The sequence below is a fragment of the Molothrus aeneus genome, chromosome 6 (genome assembly GCF_037042795.1).
Source record: "Molothrus aeneus isolate 106 chromosome 6, BPBGC_Maene_1.0, whole genome shotgun sequence".
NCBI lineage: Eukaryota > Metazoa > Chordata > Aves > Passeriformes > Icteridae > Molothrus > Molothrus aeneus.
The window spans coordinates 50588716-50611351 of record NC_089651.1 but is presented as its reverse complement, the minus strand read 5'-3'; the positions used below and the strand labels follow the sequence as shown (position 1 = coordinate 50611351).

The following is a 22636-nucleotide window of genomic DNA, read 5'->3' as shown; positions in this document are numbered from 1 at the left end:
TGCTGGCTGATGCTGCTGTTTTGCTGTGTTGTCTCCCCTGCTTGGGTACTTCTACGTGTTTGTTTAATTTCTCTTTTCCTTTTAATTCTGCCCCCATCTCATGTGTGGTGGGTGAGTGTGGTTATAGCTGGCTGCATGTGGCCCAGGGCAATGGACACCCTGATGTCCTCTCCTCACTGCAGTGCCTCTGAGCCACGTGAGGAGCAGAGGTGAAAATAGCCTGGAAGCTGTGACAATGGCCGCTTTGGGTCAGACTGAGGATCCCCCTGGCCTGATGTCCTGTCTCCAGTAGTGCTCAGGGCAAAGTGATGACCACATATGGTGATGGGTTTCCCTACAATACTCTCCCAGCCACCAGAGGTTTGCAGCCCAAGGATTTCCCAGTCCAGAAGTGTTACCTTGGGTTTGGTGGCCCCTATGCAGCCAGCACTGGCAGTATTACAGCTGCTCTCACTTCCTGCAGCTCAGGCCCAAAGCCCAGATGCTTACCTGGTTAGTGGGGAGATGGCTGTAAAGTCAGCAATGCTGTGACTGTCTGGGTGATGTGAGCCAGAGCTCATTTCCAAAGGCACTGAGTGCTCTGGGCTGCATGGGCTGGGACTGCTCAGCCATGTGCTGGTCTCTCTGTGTTTCAGGGGGAGCCACTGAGGGGCTGGAAGAGGAGACCCGCAGTGCTGATGGACCATGTCTTGTGCAGAGGGTGGCATGCTTGAATCAGCCTCCCCTCCCTCTATCACGCTGGCTCGCACAGAGGTGACCAGTGTCACCCCAAATGGGTCAGCTCCCACAGTGCTGACCCAGTGTCACCCTCACCTGACCCTGCCTTGCAGGGCTCCCTGCTGGAAGTGTGGGCAGGTTCTGCAGAAGGAAGGTGAGGATTTCATCAGCCTGTGTAAGTGCAGGGCCTGGGGGGCACATGCAAATACCTCTGAGAGCTCGTACTCTCAGGCATCTTTTTACAGCCAAAAAATGCCCTGGAGCATTTCCTTGGTTTCCTTTTTTTCCCCCAAGTAGGCAAACACCATCCTGCCAATGATTTGTGGTGTCAGATGTTCCCATACCTGCTGGAAAATCACTATCTGCTCAAGCAAGGCTGCTGGCGCTGACGGATTTCCCAATGTAACACCAGTTTCTTCTCTTTAGCTCTCAGCAGTGAATTGGCTGCAGTTGGTCTGAGTCTGTGTTGAGCCTTTTTGTCACTAAAGACATTGTAGTGCTTATGGCATTACTGGTTACATAAGCTGGCTGTCTCCAAGGGGCTTTGCTGTGGCACGATGCTCCTTTAGGGTGAGGGAAGAGCCTGCCTCAGAACAGGGGGGCGTGAAAAAAAATACACATATGTGCTTGACTTACTTGAACTTAACCCACCCTGCAGGAAAACCCAGATTTTGGAGTTTTCATGCATTCTCTCTGGCTCCACAGATTAGAAGGGGACCGTGGGAAAGCTGCCAGGGCTTGGAGATCAATCCAGCCTTTGTAAATCCTTTCATCTGACTGGCGGCTCCGTACAATTGAGTATTACCCACTTTATTATTGTTGGTTGATTAAATTCCTGTTGGTCAACACAAATAGTGCTGTGCAGGCTGTGCGTTCATGGGATGGAGATTGGCATTGCAAAGCACTTCCTAGAGAAAGGCAGGGGCAACCTGTCACTTAAAACCACATTCAGAGGGTGTTTGGCAGTGATGGGGAGGAGGGGGGAAGAACAAATCCCCCCATGCAGGCAACTTCCCAGGCATTTCTCACATGCCTGCCGAGGTTCAGTTGGCAGTGAGGGAGTGTGAGGTTGGGTCTCCACTTTTCTGGCAGTGGGAGCAAGCAGCCTCAGCAGGGATGCACTCACCAAGCCCTGTGTCTGCAAGGTGGGAGAGGTGTGGTGTGGGGTGACTCCAGCCTGTATAACCAGGATTAATAGGATGAAATTAGGTGAAGGAGAAAGTTGTCAGGAAATGTTTCCTCAAGGTGAAAGCTATTAGGCTGCAGCACAGCTTCTCAAGGGAAGCCGTGGGCACTTACCTACCTGGGTTGTGTTTAAATGACAACGTGAGAAAAATCTGGCTTTGGGGAGGAGAGGGATGCTATCAGTGACTTCAGGGGCTCCAGGGAGATGTGACTGCTCCCCAGGGATAGTGCATTTCTGGGAGGGATGGGGGGGCTGCAGGGTCTTCAGCTGAGGTTCGGGTTGGGCTGCTGTCTTCCAAAGCAGGATGTTACCAGTAAGCCAGCAGCTGGGCCTTGCCCTGGTGTTAGTCAGGGCTCTGGTAACAGAGGCTCTGAAACAGCACCCCCTAATTTTTTTTTTGCCTTTCAAAATGCTATTTCTATGTAATGTCTGGCTTGTAAGAGGGAGGGCACAGAACATATTTCTCAAGAGTGGGAGTAATTGGCAAACAAATAATTTGGCAAACTCTGCCCTAGATGACCTGAAACATATTTGTGCTTTTTTGAATGGTGTTACTTTGACCATCCATGTATTTTTACATCACTATCCTTGTGCCTGAATCAATGAAACAACCTTTATCTTTGGGTGAACGATTTGTTTCCCATCTCTGTGCAGCATACACCCCTAGAAAATGAACCCACCTGATTATTTGGGGGGGCAGATAGGGGATAGCAGCAGCTTTAGGGGCCTTGTGCTTAGCAAAATAGCAAATAGCTATTCTGTGGAAATAAGACCATCTTCTCTCCCTCTGCTAGTTCTCAGATAGTCTTGAGATGTGGACACAGAGCAGCCCCAGGCAGTGAGCAGACAGAGAATCCCTGGAGCAGCACGTGGTTGGGAATGAAGATGCTCATCACAGGGTCCCTTTCCACATTGCTTCCCTCTGCCCCTGCTCTGCCATGACGTGTAGGTAGAACCTACTCATGAATGTGACACAAGGGAGGGAGGGAGGGAGGGAGCAGGGCTGCACACTGCAGGGAGCCTGCTCTTCAAGCCTGGAACACAGAATATGCATTTGCAAGCCAGCAGGCAGAGGTGGATCCTGTGTGCTGCTGTGTGGTGGGGCTGGGAGTGAGCCATGAAGGCTGCCTTGGCCTAGGAAAGCCATGTCAACCTGCCTGGCAGGGAGCCCTCAGCAGCCAGGCCCAAGGGCTGGAGTGAGGGGCAATAAACTGGTTAATAAATAACAGGGAAAGCTGGCAGTGTTGCATAGTTTTAGTTTCTGCATGCAACCTCAGGGAAACATGGCAGAGGTTTGCACAGCCCTTTGCAAAGCTGTGTGAGCACTTGGAGGATCAGGAGGTCTCCTCCAGCTGCCTGCACTCTGAATCATTGTGGGACTGATTTTATTATCCCCAGGGGCCAAGTGCTTGGGCTCTCCTTAGCTACCCCCAGCCAGGTGATGGTGCAGTTCTCTGGTTTGCTGTCATCCCCAGGGATTTTTCCTGTGGGGTGCTGCCAGGACAGCTGCCCCGACAGTGAGGGTTGCTCAGCATCCCCTGTAAGGAGCCAGTTCTGGCGCAGATCAATCACCTCTCTAGTGTATTTCCCTAAAAATCTTGGCTCAGGGTGGTAGCATGGATAAAAGTGAGTTACAATTATTAGGGAAACTTACCTGAGGATAGACTTGCTGTTTCTAAATGATATCTCCTATTGTTATTGTTGTAGTACTGTACTATTAACTTGTTTTAAAACAGGTTTTGTTCCCTTGTCTCATTGTTTCAATCCAGCCTAGTGATACACTGTAATCTGTGCCTCCACCTTGTTTCTACTCCCATCAGACACTGTGCATTATGAAATTCTTAGGTATGCATTGTCGAGCCTTTCTTTCCAGGCATGAATTATACATTTGCAGTATTTGGAGTCTTAAGCCATACCCTGTGTCACTTGCTTAGGTATCTGGGGTTCTTGTCCTGCTCAGTTCTAGGGTTATAGCATATTTTTGGTTGGCCTACTGCTGTTCCCAGCTGGTCCTGACAAAGCCCATGCTGTTTTGGCATAGCCAACACATTCCACTTGACAGCCCTTCTCCTGTTTAATTTCCTCTTGCTGACTCCCACGCCAGGAAAGGGCTGCAGGTAGGAGTAGGGGCATTGCTGTTTTCCAAAATGAGGATTTCCCTTCACCCTCAGGTAAGAACATAGGCAACAGTCTCTGCTCTCTTTGTGCAATCTGATGGCATAAAGGATCTCCTCTGTGGCACAGTTTGTGGTTTTTTGGTTGAACTTTTTCTCAGGTGAAAGCTGACAGGGATTGGATCCATGCCATCTTCCAGCTTGACACTGAAGTACTGTAAATAAAATGTGCATACTTTATCATTTTATATGTGTGGCTGTTTCTCCTGTCTGTAGTGAGTCCCTGAAGATGTTTAGGAGGAAGCACACCTTCATGTCATGATCTCACACCACCATTGGATTGTGTTTATCACAAGCCAGTTAAGTTGGAAAGGAACTGTAATTTGTAATGTTTAACTACAGGCTGCAATAGGGAGAGTGTGAGGCTGAGGGGTTTCTGCTGCTGGATGGGAAGGAGGAACAGGGCAGGGGAAGAGAAAATAAATTCCTCAGAAAACCCCCAGGTCACAGGGGAACAGTCTCTTCTGCCCTGGACTGCAGCAGAGTATTTCTTCCCAAAACACTGGCTCTCAGGGAGAGGCCAGCACGTTAAGCCAGCTAACTGCAAAACACACAGAGAAATCCAAAACTGAGCTGTAGGTGAGCACTAGAACCTCACAGGTGCCCATCCTTGCTGGTAGGAATCACTGACTCTACAACTGCAGTTATTTTTGGCAAATAGGACTGGGTGTGGGGCTTCTGCTTGCAGTTTTGCAGAGCTCCATATCCCTGGCCACAGAAATTTGTGCCTTTGACACATTCATTTACAATCCCCAACTCCAGAAGAGCTTAGTGTGCAGGGATTTAGACGTTTCCTGGTGATGGACTCACAGCTATTTTAAGCTTTCTCCCCTTTTCTATCTGAGGGTCTGACTAGAAATTTCATCCAGAGCTAAAAATTGCTTGAAACTGAGTGTGTGGGATAAAAAAAAAAAAAACTCTTTTGATAAAACAGTGTTTTCCTACCAAAAGCTGCTTTACCTAAAGTTTCCCAGCCAGCCCTCATCCCAAGGGGTGTGGCACTGTGAAATGAGGCATCTCCCTGACCTCTTGGCCAAGAGCCCTCCCTGCCAGCCCCCAGGTGGGAATGAGGTTTGTTGCCATCCTGTGCATCAATGCCAGTTATAACTGGGGAAATGCTTTTTGCTGCAAAAAGCATTAACACCTTTGCTACCTTGCACTTCTTTAGGCTCAGGGAGAGAGCTGGGGGCAAACAGTGCTGAGGTTAAAGATGAGATGTAGGGCAGCCTGTGGAGGGGGGGATAATGAATTCATGGGCACATGGAGGCCATTCAGCAAGCTTTGGGCTCCTGTGGGCCCCTGGGTGGGAGGACTTTGATCTGACTCCAGCCTTTGCCCAACTTTGAATGCGTTCCTGCTCTCAGCCCTGCCCTCGCTGCAGACAAAGGCGAGGGGAGCAGGGAAGAGGAGGGGGGGCTGTTTACCCTCATCAGAATGGTCGAGTGGCCTGAGTCAATACAGCCTATTTTTCATTAACCTAATCATTAGTTTTTCCTCACTGCCAATTAAATTTTTCCTGTCAGTACTCAGAAGGGCATCATTTGAATCTATGAGTTTTTTAGTGTTTTTTTAATAGGGAGCTTCCTGGACATGGTAGGGTTATTTGAGGAGTAGAAATGAAAGTTGAATTTCCGTCTGGATGGAAGAAGATTTTTTGAGTTTTAATTATCACGTGGCTTGGATTCCTGACGGTTGAGGACTGTATTGGAAAGGCTGGTTTCCATTGTGTGGAGTGGATAATTATGCAGCCCTCTCCCAGGCTCACTGCATTTATTGTCCAGAAGAATCTTCCCAAGCAAAAGGGGGGAGCAGATTTACAACCCAAAATGCATTTTTAGAGCCTGCAAAACTTTCAACTTGATGTTTGCGAAGGAAAACTTCTGCAACTATTTGAGATTTTATTTACCCTTTTAACAAAATAACCCCCATCAATTAATCTGGTAATCTGCCTTTCTCCTCACAGGTTGCTTAGGAAATAGTTTTGTAAACTAAGAGAGCCCTTTTGCAGCTGGACTGCTTTGTGCTATCAGTTTCTAAGCAGAATTCCTGGCAGTGGGAATTTCTGCATAAAATCTACTGTCCCATTTGTATGTAGAGTGTTGAATAGAAGATTTACAGCCATCCAAAACTTGGAAGTGCTTCTTTCCTGGGAGGTAATGTTAATCTGTCCAGGAGAACATGTTAAAGGATTCAGAGAAACCTAAAATGCCAAAGCAAAGCTCATTTACAAATGTTCTCTTTCACAAGCCTTTGGATTAACCTCGTGTCTTTCTCACTGGGTTTTGAACCATGGATAGGGTTTGAAGTTTGCCATGAAAATTGAGATATTTCAGCAAAGGTCTGGTCAAATCTGGGGAAGCTTTTGGAACTGCAACAATCCCACCAAATCCTCCAAGGGTGGGATCAAATCTGCATGTGTTTGGGTGGGGTCTGATCTGTGCAATTTTGATTAGTGTGATGAGATGAAAGAGAAAAATGCTCATTGTGGTTGTTCACTCTTTTTCCCCTTGCTGAGAAGTGGAGCAGCAATAGTGCAAACTGGGGACCCGGGAGGAGATTCTGGAAGCACTTGTGCTCATTTCAGTGGATTTGTAAGAGATAATTTAGCAGGACAGCTGTGTATGCAAACATTTCAGATAGGCCTTATTTCCAGAGCTTTCTGACTGTGACAGGGTGGCAGAGGACTCTGAACCCAGCTTGACTTTCATTTTCAATTCCTCTTGGTTTAACTAGCATTAACCCAAGAGGATTTGGGCTTCCACCTTCCATGTGGTTGTTTTGGGGAAGTTAGCAACTTACTGTGGGGGTTTCTGCATTATTAAAATAGCTTAAAACAACCCAGTCTCCATTTCCCATCCTCAATTTTCAAATCTCATTCACTTGTGCTGCCCAAAGACTCACAGACACAGACCCTGCTGTCTCTGTAGCCCTCTCCAGCCCTTTCCTCTGACAGGGTGCCTCCAAGCCTTGACCACAGTTGGACTGTCAGTGCTTCTGAGGCTGCTTCCTAACCCACGTGGTTTCCTGGCATTCTCCAGCTTGCCTACATACACTGAGCAGCCTCTTTTTTAAGCTCCTTCAGCTAGAGACCATATGTTGTTACTATAGTCATACCAAGCCTCGTGCATGTTGGCCTTCTGTGATTTAGGACTGTGAATTTATGTGGAAAAGCTGGATAACTCTTAAAGATAAAAGCCCTCCTTTTTTTTTGGTGGGGAAGTACTTTTGAAACTTTTGAAACCTCTGTCTGTATTTTACACAGCCATCTGTTTCTAATATAACTTTTTTATTGCAAACATCCCAGTAGTGTCAGAGAGCCTTACCCCAGCACTTGTTCTTCTCCCCACAGTCTTTCCAGCCCTCTTTCCTTCTTTGCCAGCCACTCTGCAATTAGGTGAGACTTTCTGCAGGTGATGAAAAACCAAAAGGCATGGATGGTTTCAGATTGCTGAATCTTGACAAGACAACAGAGGCTGCTTAGTGATTTCATTTTTTGCCTTCAAGTAACTCGTGATGTTTGCTTTCTGGAATTAAAGTGAAACATCCACAGATTTTCCTCGTGTGATATTGTACAGGGTAGACATGGAAAACAGGATTGAAGGGCTCTCAGTTTCACCTAAGCAATCCCTTTGCTCCAGGTCAGACTCAGCTCTACCTAAAGTGCTCCTGACAGATGTTTGTTTAACCTGCTTGTGAAAGTCATCATCAATGGCAATTCCACTGCCTCCTAAAGCAACCTCTTCTACCCTTAAATATTGCTGTTATTAGAGACCTTGCTCTTCCTGGGTGGAGATGGAGTACAATTTATTAACTTTTTAATTCTTCTGGCAGTCATTTACATGTTTGAATCCTTTACTGCATTCTATGTTTGGTCTCTTCTTCCCCAGGCTAAGCAAGCTGGATTCCTTCAAGCTCTCCTGCTAGATTATACTTTCCACACTCTGATCCTCCTTATTTCTCTCCTGAATTTTTCCAAATAGCCTGCATGAGTCTTGAAGTGTGATGCCTAAAAGTGGACACAGATCTGTATTCAAGATCTTTAATAGCACTGGTAAAGGAGGATTATTTCCCTTGTTTACATACAGGTCTCTTGTTTCTGCATCATGATATGATCTCAGATATTGTTTTCAGCCTAACAACTGGTTCATGCACAGTTTACAAGCTGCAATAGTCTCCAAGATCCTTTTTCACAGGACTGCTGTGTGCTGAATGAGGAATCAAAGGATGCTGCCACAAAGGTTTGGGTTGACCTTGGCAGAGGCTGTGGGATGGACTGAGCCTTTGGTTGATGCTGTAGAGACAGGGAGAGCAGCTACCTCAGCAGTATCCAAAGTCAGACAGGAAGGGTTGGGTTTTGGCAATGGGAGAGGGGAATTGAGTAACTGGATTGATACAAACAGAAATTAGTACAGCCTGTCCCATAGGTTTCAGGGAATTTCCCCTGGGACCATACTCTCTTGCTGGCTTCTAGAGGCTGCAGTGTTCATCAGTGCCCCCAGAAGGAGGTTGTGGAGCAAAATGGGCCACTCTTGCTGAAAGATCCACACTACTCCAAATGTTGAGTCCTTTGTAGCCAGTGGAAAGACACTAATCGGCTTTGGGGCTTTTTTTGACCTGGTCACGTGATTGTGCTATCAAGATTAAAGCAGCACGAGGAAGGAAAAGAGGCTTAAACAGCTGAGGGTGCCTGGCAGGTCATTTTAACCTTTTCATAATCATTAAAGCTGCAGAATCCCATTAGCAGTGAGTGACTTGCAGCTTCTCTCCTCTAACAAGCACTGGTGACACAACTTTCTGTTCACCTCTGTTTTCCTGCCCAGAAGAGTGCAACCCAGCTGGACCCAAACTTTGAGCCAAGTCTGGCCATTCCATCATGTGGTTCAAGGAGTTTGTTGTACCAAGGAGAAACAATCAATCCATGGGTCTAGCAAAAGCAGAGGATTTATCTCTCAGTTTCTAAAATTAGACTCTCTTGGAAGGTCCTGCTCAGGCCATACTGTGGTAGATCAGCCCTTGTCCATCTGTGGCAATAGCAGAGAGGTACAGGATAAGGAAGATTATGATGATCTCCTAAGTCACTTCTTTGGCACTGGTCAGTGGGCTATGGCTTTATTCTGCTGGGATTGGTGACAGCAGAAGATCCTGCGCTGCCACAGTGCAGCTCTGACATGGGAAGCAAAGCTTTTTGAATGAAGCTGTGTTAACTGAGGCATGAGCCCTCAAAGAGCCTCGAGTATATTGGGGTTGCTCATCTTTTCATCTCTTGTAAGTTTTCAGGAGTGCAGCATCACTTCCAGTAGTCAGTCTGATCCTCCTCTGTCTTTCCTCCAACTTCTGTATCTTCTTTTGTCTCCCTTCATATCATCTAGTATGCTCTGGTGTAGAAATTCTTGCCCCACAGTGTCTGGAAGACAGGATCACTCTGATCCACCTGAAACCTGAACATTGTCATACTTTCTTTAGCATTGTCCTTTCTGCATTCAGGCAGAAACCATTGGGTACATCTAGTGGTTGCACAGCAAATGGCTTCTTCAAGAGGCCAAGGAAACCCTGAATTTTGCCTGGTGTCAGTGGGCTATGATGGGTTTTGCAGGTATTGCAGCACCTGGGGTTGATCTGGAGAGCACCTGCTTTCTCAGACAGGGCAGGCTTCCATGTGCAGGGAGGGAGAGCACTGCAGGGGATGCAAATCAGCTTTTCTCTGTTACATGTACACCAGTCAAGACTGTCTGGCTGTGTGTGTCTTGAAAATTAATATTTCTATCACTGTGTTTGCCTATTTCATCTAATTACAGTCTATTCACTCTTGACTGAAAGCTTAGTCTGAGGCTGAACCATCAGAAACTCACACTGATTTTTCTCGGGGTGATGCCCAAAGTCAGGCATTAAACACAACTTGTAAAGCAAACACCTTTTTTTCCTTGGCTGTTTACCTTCAGAATTTCTGGGGGAACAGCAGGAAGGATCTCTCCAGGAAACCTGGCTGGCCAGCAGTGACTGGTGCCAGGGCTGAGGCAGTCTGTCATGCAGGCAGCACGTGTGAGAAGCCTGGTGAAAGTGCTGTCCTCTGCATGCAGGCTTACAGGGGGGCTGTGGAGAGCCCTGGAGAGCAGCACTGGGGTCCCTGCCCACTGCCAGCAGCAGAAGAGCAGCTCCTGGTTGTCCTCTCAGGAGGGGAAGGTGTGGATTCAGATGACAGGACTTGGAGGAGTTTTACCAGGTTCCTGTTTGGCAGGTTTTTCGTGGTTGTGAGGGTTAGACATCCTCAGATGCAGATGTTCTCCAGTGGTGCCTGCTGTTCTGTGCTGTGATAGAGGGACAGCCCCCACAGAGATTGTCATGTACACATCACCCAAGCAAGGAAGGAGAAACTGGCAGCCACCATGCTGCAGCACGTGGGCACACACACACTGCTCCTTCCCTATCAGCCACCTGCTAGTGAAATCCTGATTTCAGGAGCTCCTCAACTGTTGACAGTCATTGTGGGCAGATATTTTGCTGTGTGCAGAGATGATGTCATGGCTGGAAGTCACAGTAGTGAGCTGTAACAACCAGGGTCAGGAGAGACCTTACCAGACTCTTACAGACCAGCTTGAGGCTGCTAAACACCCTGAGAGGTCTAATGAACTGAAACTGAGTCAGGAACATACAGTCTTGAAAACCTTCAGAGCTTGTAGTTAGAGGCTTGCTATGAAATGTTAATTAAATAGCTGCAGCAGCATATGTTCCATCCTGTCAGAGCTGCAGCACAGCCATGTTGCCTGTGCATAGCCAGTCTTGTTAGAGTTAAAAATGTGTGTTATTCTGAGACCATATTTCTTTGTTATTTGTGATTGGACTGGCTGCACACTCCTTTGTTGTTTTGACTAGTGTTTGAGTACCTAAGCTATGCCTGAGCTATCACCTGCACCTTGAAAATGAGGCCTGATCCTACCAGTCTCATTCAGACAGATGTTCTTGTGGGTGGCTTTGGATGCTACAGATAGGCCTTTCATTTATTTATTGTAGTCTAAAGGCAGTGTCTGTTCAATAGATGTGCTGCACCTCAGCCATGGAAATATTTAAGATTTGGCCTTAGTTCTCTTTCTGTGAGTGCATTCCTGCCCCCTCTATCAGTGGCTGACAGAGTGCAGAGGAAACTTCTCCCTACACAACCCACAGTGAATGAGGTGGTGAGACAAGAGCTAGAGCAGGTTGGTATGGCTTGCTTGCTGAATATCTTGCATAGGTACAAAACACTGGGAGCTTCTATTTACCATAGACGTTGTTGTTGTATATTCTCTTACCACATCTCAAGGGAGACCCCAGGTTGTGACTGAGATGCTGCTGGAAAGGCATGGGATTTGGGATTAGCAGAGTATGATATTTTGGACATGATGATCACGAAGATGTGAGGATGATCAGGGGGCTGGAACACCTCTCCTCTGAGGAGAAGCTGAGAGAGTTGGGGTTGTTCAGCCTGGCAAAGAGAAGGCTTCAAGGAGTCTTAGAGCAGCTTTTCAGTACCCAAAGGGAGCTACAAGAGAGCTGAAGAGGGACTTTTTACAGGGGTATATAGAGGTAGGAGATGGGTTAATGGCTTTGAACTGACAGAGGTCAGGCTTAGGTTAGGTATAAGGAAAGAAATTTGTACAATGACAGTGGTGAAATGCTGTCACAGGTTGTCCAAGAGGACCTCCCTGGAAACATTCAAGGACAGGTGGATGAGGCTCTGAGCAGCCTGATCTAGTTGAAGATGTCCCTGCTTGCTGCAGGGGCTGTACTAGGTGACTGTTAAAGGTCCCTTCCCACGCAGGTTATTCTGAGATTCTGCACCAAGGCAAACCCACGAGCATTCCCTGAAAACCCCGGTGGTGCCATAGCAGAGGGCAGCACCTGTGAAACCAAAGTAACTCAGCTTTGGCTTTGTGGTGGCCCTGCTCACATTTGAGCATCCATCCACTGACTTCAGCCTGTTGTGAAATCTTGCCTTGCATACCAGTCTGAAACAGAACATTGGGATTGGGGTTTTCTGGTGGGAGCAGAAAGATGGGAGCTGCCTTGGAAAAGCAAGGGTGGTGCATTTGTCCATCTCTCCCAATAGTTCCCTTTAATGACAATATTCAAGATATGTGAGTTTCATCTGCTTTCCAACTTCTCTGAAAGAGTGCTGTTGCTTTAATAAATCAACTTCTTTACAAGATATAACCACTGGCCATTTTTCAGCCTGCTTGTGTGTGTCAAGAAGCAAGACCAGTTGAGCACTACGAATATGAAATATAGTGGGGAAGAGCAGAGATGTGATAATGAAACTGCCAACAAACAGCAAAGTGTTTTATTGAGCACAGGTGAAGGCCTTCTTATGAGATGATCTTTGATGGAAGGAGAGGAAGGGAAAATGTCAGCATTCTATCATGCAAAGAAGGCAGCTGGCTGCAAGGTGCAAATCTGGCAGAGCATCATTCCTTCGTGTGCCTTTCCTCTGTGGTTTGGGAGAATCCCTTTAGGGATGCTGCTTTTTATGAGGATAGGAAGAGCCTTGTTTGCAGGACATTGACAAGATATAGCTGTGCTTTGCTGTCATGAATCAAGCTTAGTTAAAGTAGCTCCTGGGGAAGAAGTGCAGTGGAAGCAGTGGGTGTCCAGCCTGGCTCCTGGGTGTGTGGGGCACCTCTGAGCTGCATGGGGGGACAGAGCTGCAATGGGGCACCGTGCCCTGGCCTGCCAGCCAGCACTCCAGCTGGGCTCTGGGTAACCTGTGCTTTCTAGCAAAAAGGCAAATCAAAAGGACAGATCAAACCTTAATGGGCTGCTATGGAAGAGGACTAAAGCACCTCTGTTGGTTCAAGTCTTGCTGTTTTGTTTGGTATTGCCCAGGCTGTCATGCTGGGAATAAGTCCCCTCAAAGGGCTCTTGCAATTTTCTCATCTCACAGACACCTACATTAACCTTTTCTGACATCTCTGGTGTGAGCTGCCCTAAGTAAAGGGTAGTTTTTCCTTATATTAATTTAGGTGCTAGCACCTCATTATGAGAAGGTCTTAAATAAAAGTGTCTCAATCCCAACCTTGCAACTACCCCACAAACCTCTGCTCTGCATTCCTGTGGTTGGAGAAGTGGCATACAAGGAAATGAAACCATTTATTTTGCTGCTGTCAAAATAAATGTGTAATTTATCATATTTACCCCTCTGCCAGATTCCTCTGAAATCTCAGATGAGAATCAGAAAGGCTACAAGTGTATTTTAAAATTAAACTGTTCTGTGCTCTGCAGGCTGCAAGATTGTTTTGTTTGCAAAAACAATTTCTAATTTATGGTTTTACAAAGCTTGAGGAGCCAGACAGTTCCCTGCTCTCTGAGATACCATTGAGTTAAAACAAGGTAGACTGATTTGTCTTGCCTCCATTTAGCTGTAATGAGTATTAAGTGGTTTATCTATGTGGAGAAAAGTTACTCAGCTAGATTGCACCCAAGCTGAATTACATCCCATTCCAGATGGAGTATGTTTTTTAGAGCAGTAAATCTTGAGGAGGGTGGATAATAACAGTAATGCGCCTTCCTGAGCTGGAGCACAGCTCCTCTGCCTCTCATGGACATAATGTGGAGAGCTCTACATCCAATTAGGTTTTCCCAAGGCTTTGTAAAGAAACAGGACTTCAGGTTTCTCAGCTCTGTGAGCAATTTAGCTTGTAGAATTTACAGGGTGCAAGTGAGGGATGGCTGATGGGGATTACAGTTTTCACTGTCGTGGGTAGCAGCCTGGCAGGGCACGTTCTGCCTCTCCCCAGCTTCCTCTGCTGTGTGATGGCTGCCACAGGGAGGGAGGCTGCTGAGTGGGATGTGAAATGTTTTGATGGGAAATTTCCTTCCCTCTGGTGCCATCTAGCCCACTGAGGCACCCACTGCTCGTGCAGCTGGCTCTCGTGGCCCCAAGGGGCAACTAGAGGAGGATGTTGGCCCCAGTGGCATCCCAGGCAGCACTGAAAGTGCCAGAAAGTTTATCCTTGACCACCATGCTGGTCTGGTCACCAGCAGAGCTCCAGCAGGTGAGAGTGGACTCAAAGTCAGTGCCATGAGGTGTGGCTGGGTGGCTGTGCTGGGTTCCACTGCTCCAGTGCCTGAGTCTGGGAGCTGCTCCAGCCACTGAGGAGAGTGGGCTTTTGGGCTGGTGAAGGTGGAGCACTGCTCACAGGTTTGGCACAGCAGTGAGGACCATTTGTTTGATTTCTAATGAAAAGGGATGTGAGGGATTCATCAGTCAGTGATCCAACTCTGCTGCCTCTCCTGGATGGGTCACTGAGGCTGTCCTTGTCTCCTGGCTCTGGGGGAGGCAGGAGAGGATGGAAATTCACTGATAAGAGAAAGGTCAGAGTCAGAAAAATGTTGGGAATGTGTTTCTTGATATAACATGGGTGAGACCTAGCCTGGAGTTTCACTGTTTAGCCTGGCAGTGTTACTGCCTGCTGTTGTGAGAGTTATGAGCTTTTTGAGAACTGAGATCAAGATGCAAATGGTTCATCTGGCACCTGCCTCAACACAGGCAGGTCCAGAAGATGGAACTGATTCATCTCTGAGGCCATAGCAAAGACTGGGATGGCTCTGAGCACTCATTTGGTTTTTTTTTTCTATTTTTTTCCTGTGTATATTTTATGTTTTCATAGGGTGTTTTCTGGCTGAGGTCAGACATCAAACATGGTTTGCGGTTGAACAGTGGTGTCTGAAGAATTCTAGCATTTCTCAGGTCAGGCTTTCAGAACCAGTGGTGTGCATTGGCTCCCAATGATGCAGGACTTGCCTTCCCAAGGAATATCCTTTTTTTTTTGGTAAGGGGTATGAAACCACAGAGAGGAAATAATTCTTTGGCAGTCATGCTTTCCTTTTCTTTGGCAGTCATGCTCTATTCTTTTCATCAACCAGCCAGTCAGTCCTGGTAGCATTCAGGGCCTGAACATGGCAGCTTCTGCATCACCATTCATCCAACTAACCTAAATTCCTTGTAGCTGCTGGCACAGTGAGGGTACTGGTGGAGCTGGAATGCAGGTGGGAGGGACACCTTATCTGACCAGATCTGCCAGTGGAAGCTGTTGTATTCAGCACACAGCCAGTAGTCTCTGGTTGTCTTCAGACAGAGATGGAGACTGGTTTTGGAGCTGTTTAGCCAAATGGGTATTATTGTACTGATATTAGGGGTAAGTTAACAAAGTGTGATGGCCTGGGGCACAGAGGAGGTCAGACCAAAGAATCCATGGTCCTCCTGGCTTTGACAATCTCAAACTCCCCTTGCACCCTGCTGGAGGACAGGTTCATTACTAATTCAGCAGGTTCTTCAAGCTGATCCTGAAATCTTGCTGAATTCAGCACCAATCTGCTGCAGCATTCTGCTCACCACCCTTAGCTGTGCATGGGTAATGCTGTGGTGCAGAGGCCTTCACAGGGAAAGTGCTTTAGATTGATTCTATAACCTGCTTGGTTTGCTCTCTTCTCTGACCTGGAGACTCCCCCATGTTAGGGTGGTTGTTGGGCTGAGTTTGTGCTCCCTGCAGCTCAAGCTGGTGTTGCTGTGAACCTTGTCACCACTTAAGCTGTTCACTGAACTTACATAGCTCCCTACAGTGTCTTCTTAACCTTTCTCTTGAGGACTTGTTTGGATTTCCTGGGTTTGAACAAAGCATAATCCAGTCAAAAAACTGAGCATTTTTCCTCTGAGAGTGTGCTTTTAGATGGGCACTTGACTCAGATCCATCCTGCTGTTCCTTTGTGTGCTTTGGCACTGGTCTAGGGTAGCACTTTTTTGAGCATATTCCAGTTTTTCCCTTGAGTGGCCAAGGCAGAGTCAGTGATTAGCTGTGGCTCCCCTGCTGGCCCTTCTGCTGAGGGGCCAGAAGAGCATTCAGCCTTAGAGCTGAGAGCCTTTGGCAGCCACAGAAGCAGAGAGGAGCTGTTCAGCAGGTTCAGAGCTAGCCCAAACCTCACCCCCGTGCCTGGTGAGTGTTCCTGGGCCAGAGCTGCAGCCAGAGGTGCCTGCTCTCCATGGGGGGCTGATCCCAAAAGGTGCAGGTGCCACAGCAGCACACCCCACTGGCACTGGGGCCCTTGTGTCAGCACCTGGGTCCTCGGCCATTCATGCTCAGCAGGAAGTCCTGGGGTGGAACAGTGGCTTCTGCAGTCAAACCATAATAAATGAGATGAGGGAAGTTATAATTTTGTACTTTTCAGAGCCCCTTTAGCAGTGTGGAAAATGTTTGGAGTTTTTAATATACTTTTGTTTCAAAACTTTTCCTCCTGCTGTGACAGCTAATGGCCTCTGCTACTCCAATTACAAGTGGAGGAGAAATTTTGCTAAGATCCAATTGTATGGGAGGAACTCATCAAGCTGTAATGAGAATGGAGAAAAGGTTGTCCCAGCATCCTTTATTTTCTTCCCTGTGAAATTTTCAGATGTGTTTCTTCTAGGCATGGTTCAAAACAAAAGCCAGATGCTTTGGAGAGCAGTCAGCCACCCACAGAGCTCTCCAGTGACTTCTCTTCTGTGCCAGGCCACCCTGTCTGGTGCTCCTGTCTTGCTGCAGTGGTAAACTGGCCATTGCATTCCTTCAGGCTGAATATTACCATTTTATGTGGGGGTATTCCCTATTTTATTGTCCTCTAGTTTTTCTGGTTAGTGACACGTGCTTCCACTAGAAAAAACAGATGTCCTGGTTAGGCACTTGTGTGTGTCAGGCTGTGTGCATGCTGCAGCTCTGTGGCCTTGCTGAATACACTTCTCTCCCTTTTACAGCACTGGGAGCTGTGGCACTGACCTCCTCTTAGAGCTGTGCCAACAGCTTGGTTTTGTGAGTTTCTCAGTTGTTTTTTGAAAGAAAAAGGCACGTGTCTGGAGGGGTTGTTTATTCAAACCTAAAAGAAAACATCTTGTTCTGTTGTGGAGTATTTTGGTGCAGTCTAGATGAATGGGAATAGCCTTCAAAACTAGGAAATTACTTTTATGAAAATACAAAACACAATGTTTCAACTTTACTCTCCTTCTGTATCACCCACCCCTCAAACTGGCATTGATGCAGCTCTACAGAAGATATTGCTGTTGCTAAATCTCAGCTTTTTAATGAAAAAAACCTTTGATGGAGTCCCTCATCACCCTACACACATAGGGTTTTATTCATCAAGTCCTTCCCAAACTTGATGAATAGCAAGTATGTTGCTTCTGACACAATACTCGCCTGTACCCCTGTACCACAAGAAGCTTAAATGTGTTTTTTTTTCTCTTTTCCTAAAGATTCATCTTCCAACTATATCAGGCAACTTGAAACAAAAGTGAAGCTGCTGGAGGATGACAACAAGCTTCTTTCCCAGGTAGGTTTTATTGCCTAATAGATACTAGTGTGGCCCAGTTCTCCTGTTTCCATATGGTTGTGTCTGACTGCCCATGTTAATGCACACTGGCTTTTGGTAAACATCCTGTGCAGGAAGAACACAATTCATAGACAGAATTGTGTTCTCCTTTTGTTAAAATTTAAAAATGGATAGAATTTGGTCTCCTTTTGTTAAAATTAAAAAAAATATAGGGAAAAAAAGTGAATCCTCTGTTAGTGTCTGTGTGTGTTTCAGAGAGGCATTAATGCCTCCCTGCAGAGCTCCTTGACCCACCTCTGCTCCTGGGGATGCCACGAGAGTCCAGCTCTGCCTGTCCTTGCTGTAGGATTTTGCCTTCCTTGCCCATTTACATCGACTTTTATCTTGTTGAAAGAGGAGACTGTTGTCAAAGGACAGCCTTGGGAATAGTTGTGTGTGGTGCAGGCTCCCAGCTTTTATTTGAGATCTTACTTAAATCTGAACAGACTCTCTAAAGGGGCACTTTTTGCTTGCATCTCCCTTTCAAATTCTACTCCACGTGCCACTGTGCTTTTGATCACTCGTGCTGCTTACCTGTCTTTATAGAGCAATGTCAAGCAGTGAGAAGAAAACAGCCATTCTGGCTGGTATGTCCTCTGGATCCCCTGTGAAACACAGCAGTTGGTGTAAACAGGGGCAGCTCTGCTGCATTTAATAAGGCACTGTCTATTTAAACCATTGGAAAAGTTACCCTTTTTTACCTGTTCTTTGCATCCTTTCACTGCTTTTATGTTCCACCTTCCTGCGATTTTTAAAGATTTTTTCCTATACTTTGCTTCTTACTTCAAGCACTATGTTTCACTTAGTGAAACAGTAATTTTGTTCCAGATTTTTCCCAATTATAAGGGCTGGAAATAAAAAAAACCCTGGTAATATTTTTTTTAAATGCCCTTTTGCCGGTTTATGTTGTGCTGTTCTTTGCATTTCACCAGATTGGAGAATAGATTGTCCTAGGGTCACATTTTTAAAACATTCTCATTTAAAGTAAACACACAAAAATAATAGAGAGCTCTATGTGTACTGAAATTTTAATAACATAATTTTGTCAATTTTTTTTTTCTCTGAAATACACATTTTGGCCCGACTCTGAGCTTTTTTAAGGATTACTCCTTTCTCCCAGCATACTCATTGGCATTACTAGCCATGAAAAAAACTCAGAGGGCACCAAAGTGTTAAACCCCAAAGGGTGCTCAACTCACCAGCTTTGTAGTTGCTTCATATATTAATTGATTGCTAATTTGATTTTAGGTCCCCCGTCTTTCTCCCAAACTGTGGCTGAGCTGGTGTCTGGTTGCTTTAATTGGAGCTATTGACAGGCAGATGGGATGTGCATGGATTCAGGGATGGGCTCAGTGTGCCCTTGGCCCAGCTTTGTCCTGCCACAGCCAAGCACTTTACTCTGTCAGATCTGCCTTGGGAGGTCAAGAAGAAGTTGGCAATTAATGGTGAACATGAATAGGGTCTGCATAGCTGCATGGGTTTATTGCATTGTTAGGATGAAGCCCAGTTAATTTTGGGTTGTGCAGGGCTGCTTCAGGCTCATCAGCCCTTCACCTGCATGCTGCCCTGGGTATGAAGGCTATGCCTTTTCCTCTACTGTCCTCAGGTGTCATCACCTTCTGGGCTGTATAATTACAAATATTTGAATCCAGGAGGGTGGGACATTACCTTAAAATAGCTCTGTGTTCTGGAGAAGGGCAGTCACATCCCCAGTGGCAGCAGGCACTGATGCCAGCCTGGCTGTGATGTGCTGTGCAGCCCCTGTGTGATGTCTCAATGGCTCTCCAAAAAGACCAGGATCCAACTTCTTTTAGATCACATTCAGGAAATAGCTTCTCTTATTATAAGAAGGGGCTTAGCTGTCCTTAGGGCATCAGGACTGTTGAAGGACTACCATGGGCTGGCTGAACTCCCTGGGAATACTGAGCTGCATCACCTCCAGTCTATCATACTACACACCCAGATCTGGATTTTTTTCTCTTTTAATGAGAAAGATTAGGAAAATCTGTATAGACACAGGCTCACATGCATATGTACATATAGTTCCCAGCACTTTCCCACAGAGCATAATCCACTTACTGTGTTTTTACTTGCTTTGTCTGACTGGGAAGTGTTTAGCTGTTACCATGTGGATTTTGGGATAAGACTCTAGTCAGAAAGGATCCTGGCAAACTTTCTCCTGTTTTCAAAGTTGCCAGGTGATCCTGGCTGTTTGAACTCTGCAGTGCCAAACTGGCTTGTCAACACCAAAGTCACATTTCAGCTCGGCTTGGCTTTCTCCCTGGGAGTATTGACTTTGCAATAATATTTGCAGCCTGGTGTCAAGAAGTTCTATCACCAGTGTGCTGAGGGGTGATGAAACCTGACGTCCTAAGTAACAAAAAGTGCCTGAACATTAAGGGATTAACAAATCAGGGGTGGTTATGGAAGTCTTCCTGGCTCCCTTCCAACTGCTAAACATAGAGCTGAAATAGTGCTTCATCCAGAGAAGGCTGGTGCTGCAAAGGATATTTGCAAGCTTTATGGCTGGATTTATATTCCAGTGGCCAGTGACACAATACCCTTTTGCTGGCTGATGCATCCTGAGTGAGACTTGTTGCTTTATCTTCTTCAGCATCTCTGGAGTGAAGGTATGCTGAGAGGTGGTGCCTTTGTAGCCCCTTCTGGAATCAAGATGTTGATTGCAGGGGATTCTGAGCTTGAACTTTTTCTCCTGCTTCCCACATATCCTTTCTCTAGAAGCACTCAGAAGAAAGCCTCAGTGGGACAAGCTGCAAAAGCAGCCCAGCCCATGCCTGGCAGCTGCTGTGCACTGTACATGTCACCTGAAGTACAGATGTGCTGGGGTTCACACTTCTGTTTTTCTAGTGACTTATTTGAACAGGTTAATGGAGAGAGCTTTTCTTACTCTTGGGAATCAAGAAATACCATCTCACAAGCCACACTGCAGTGGGAGGAAAGCAAATGGAGATAAGGGTGTTACTATGATAGTCATATATGTGGGGGTTTTGTTGTTTTGACTTTTGCTTTCTAAGGAAGGATATTATGTGCATTTCCAGTTGGAAAATAATATGCTTCTGACATTGCTAACCCATCAGTACTCATCACTCTCTCCATTTTCCTTTCTCTGAGAAGAAACAACCCCAGCTTTTACTTTTTTGACACAGTTTATGCTGTGATGCTTTGTTGGTGTGACCATGTCAGCTAGAAGGTCACGCTCTTGGATGGCATCACTGTGCTGGCAAAGTCTCTGGCAGCAATTCTGGCAACCCACAACTTCTGTTGCCCTGGTTTATATTGTTTGGGCAGAGGTTGTAGCAAATGCCACTACCAGAAAAGACCCCTCCATCCTGCTCTCCAGTGCTGGTAGGTGTCTGTGGTGTAGCCACAGTGGCAAAGACCCCACAAAGCCTGGTGGGGATGGTGTGAACCTTTCTCCCAGGTGCAGCTGGTTTCTGGAAGTTTTAGTTTTGCAGTGTGAAGAAGATGAATGAAAGGTCTGAGAAATGTTGGGTGTTGGTTTCAGAGAGCTTCATGGGCAGCACTTCTGTAGCCTCACATTCTCCAGGCAAGACTTGCACTGTGCTCTGCTGAGTGCATGCATTTGGTCTGTGCACCATCATGTACGTGAAGTCCTGATATTCCTCTGTGTCATTGTGGGAAATGCCCAGAAGAGCTGATGTTAACCTTTCTTTAGTGGTGTCTGGTTGACCAGGCAAGGATACCTTCCATATTGCTAAGATACAATCCCTGAGGTGGGAGACCATATTTGCTTTCCATTTCTCTGAGCTAGAAGTGTCCAAGCACAAAATAAACCCCTTAAGCTCCTTCATGCTGCCCCTTGAACAAAAAAAAGGAATTTTTAATTACACACTTTCCACTTAAGGTTAGAGAGATGTGTATTTACAACATTTAGGAGCTCCAAAGGTCAGTTCTGGGTAGTTTCATAACTAGTGCATACATTATAGAGATAATAAGGGTAACAAACTTCTGGCCATTCTTTCACATTATTTTGCATTTTCAGCTCATTCTGTACACACACACTTTTAGCTAAAACTGGAGCTTTTAGGCTGTGTGGGCTCATCACTTTTCTCTCTCCTTGTAACCAGGTACTGTGCACCATGGGCTGCCTGTCAGGACTCCTTTTGGTTTGTAGTCTCTGCTGAGCTGTGTCTACCTTTTCCCTTGAGAGCAGGAGTGCCAGAGGCATTTTTCTATTCAGAGATGCTCAGGGCACATTACACAGCTTTGTTTCAAAACATCCAGGTTTATAGAAACCAGGTGCATTGGGCAGGTGAGGCTCCAAGTAACTGGACATTTGAAAATGAAGTCCTGGTGCCTCTTTCACAAGTCCCCTGGTGCAGAAACAAAAAATTCTTCTCTAGGGAGTGACAGCCCTTGAGATTTATGAGTATTTAATTAAAATTGCCAAATAGACTTCAGTAGCAGCACTTGACAGCAGTTCAGCCTGCTAGCTGCCTGGGATTTAGAGTTTCCTTGCAAGATCTTTAGAGCATCCCTACAAGTTCTTGAAAACTGTTCTTAGTCTCACTTTTAAGAAATTGCATGCTTTTCCTGAATTAAAAGGCTGCAGCTAAATGAGTTAATAAAATATTAACTAATTTAATAGTAGGAATGGTAGATATTATTAACTCATTAGATAGTAGGCAGTGCCTGAAACACTGCTATTGAAACAGGGCTGAGGTGTTTGAGCAAGGAACTTCCATGGTCACAGCATCTGCAGGCTGCCACAATTCTTGGGCAAATTGGATTTTGGCACAACCATGCTCTCAGCAGGCAGTTTCCAGCACATCCTTCTGAAAACAAGAGGGAAAATCTGGACCCCAGGGCCAAAAGGAGCCTGACAATGTTAGCACTGCAAAGAACAAAGATGTAAATGCCATTCAGTGGAGAGAAGTGCCATTCTGATCTCTTCCCAAGGAGGAGAAAAAGAAATTGCCCACAATGTGCTGGCTGGCTTCAGCAGAGTCAGAGTGCAATTTCCCCTGTTATTTTATTATCAGCCACTTCTGTGCCAAGTCTGCCATTAACAGTTCCTGCTTGCAGAGTTGCCCCTGGCTCTCAGAGGTGCTGTAAGGTCTCAGCATTTGGGCCTCTCTGTGAATTGGCTCTGGAGGTTTGTCTGAGGCCATGGCTTGTGCCAGGAGCACTGCACACACTCACCACGACA

The 22636-nt window shown here is 46.3% G+C and overlaps 1 protein-coding gene across 1 annotated transcript in view; it reads left to right on the top strand.

The window, feature by feature from the left end:
* Positions 1-22636, top strand: part of CCDC85C (coiled-coil domain containing 85C) — a 107551-nt gene that overhangs the window by 50253 nt on the left and 34662 nt on the right. The window contains exon 2 of the mRNA XM_066552915.1: positions 17330-17406. Coding sequence (XP_066409012.1) covers positions 17330-17406 — 77 coding nt within the window. The remainder of the gene's footprint in view (positions 1-17329; positions 17407-22636) is intronic.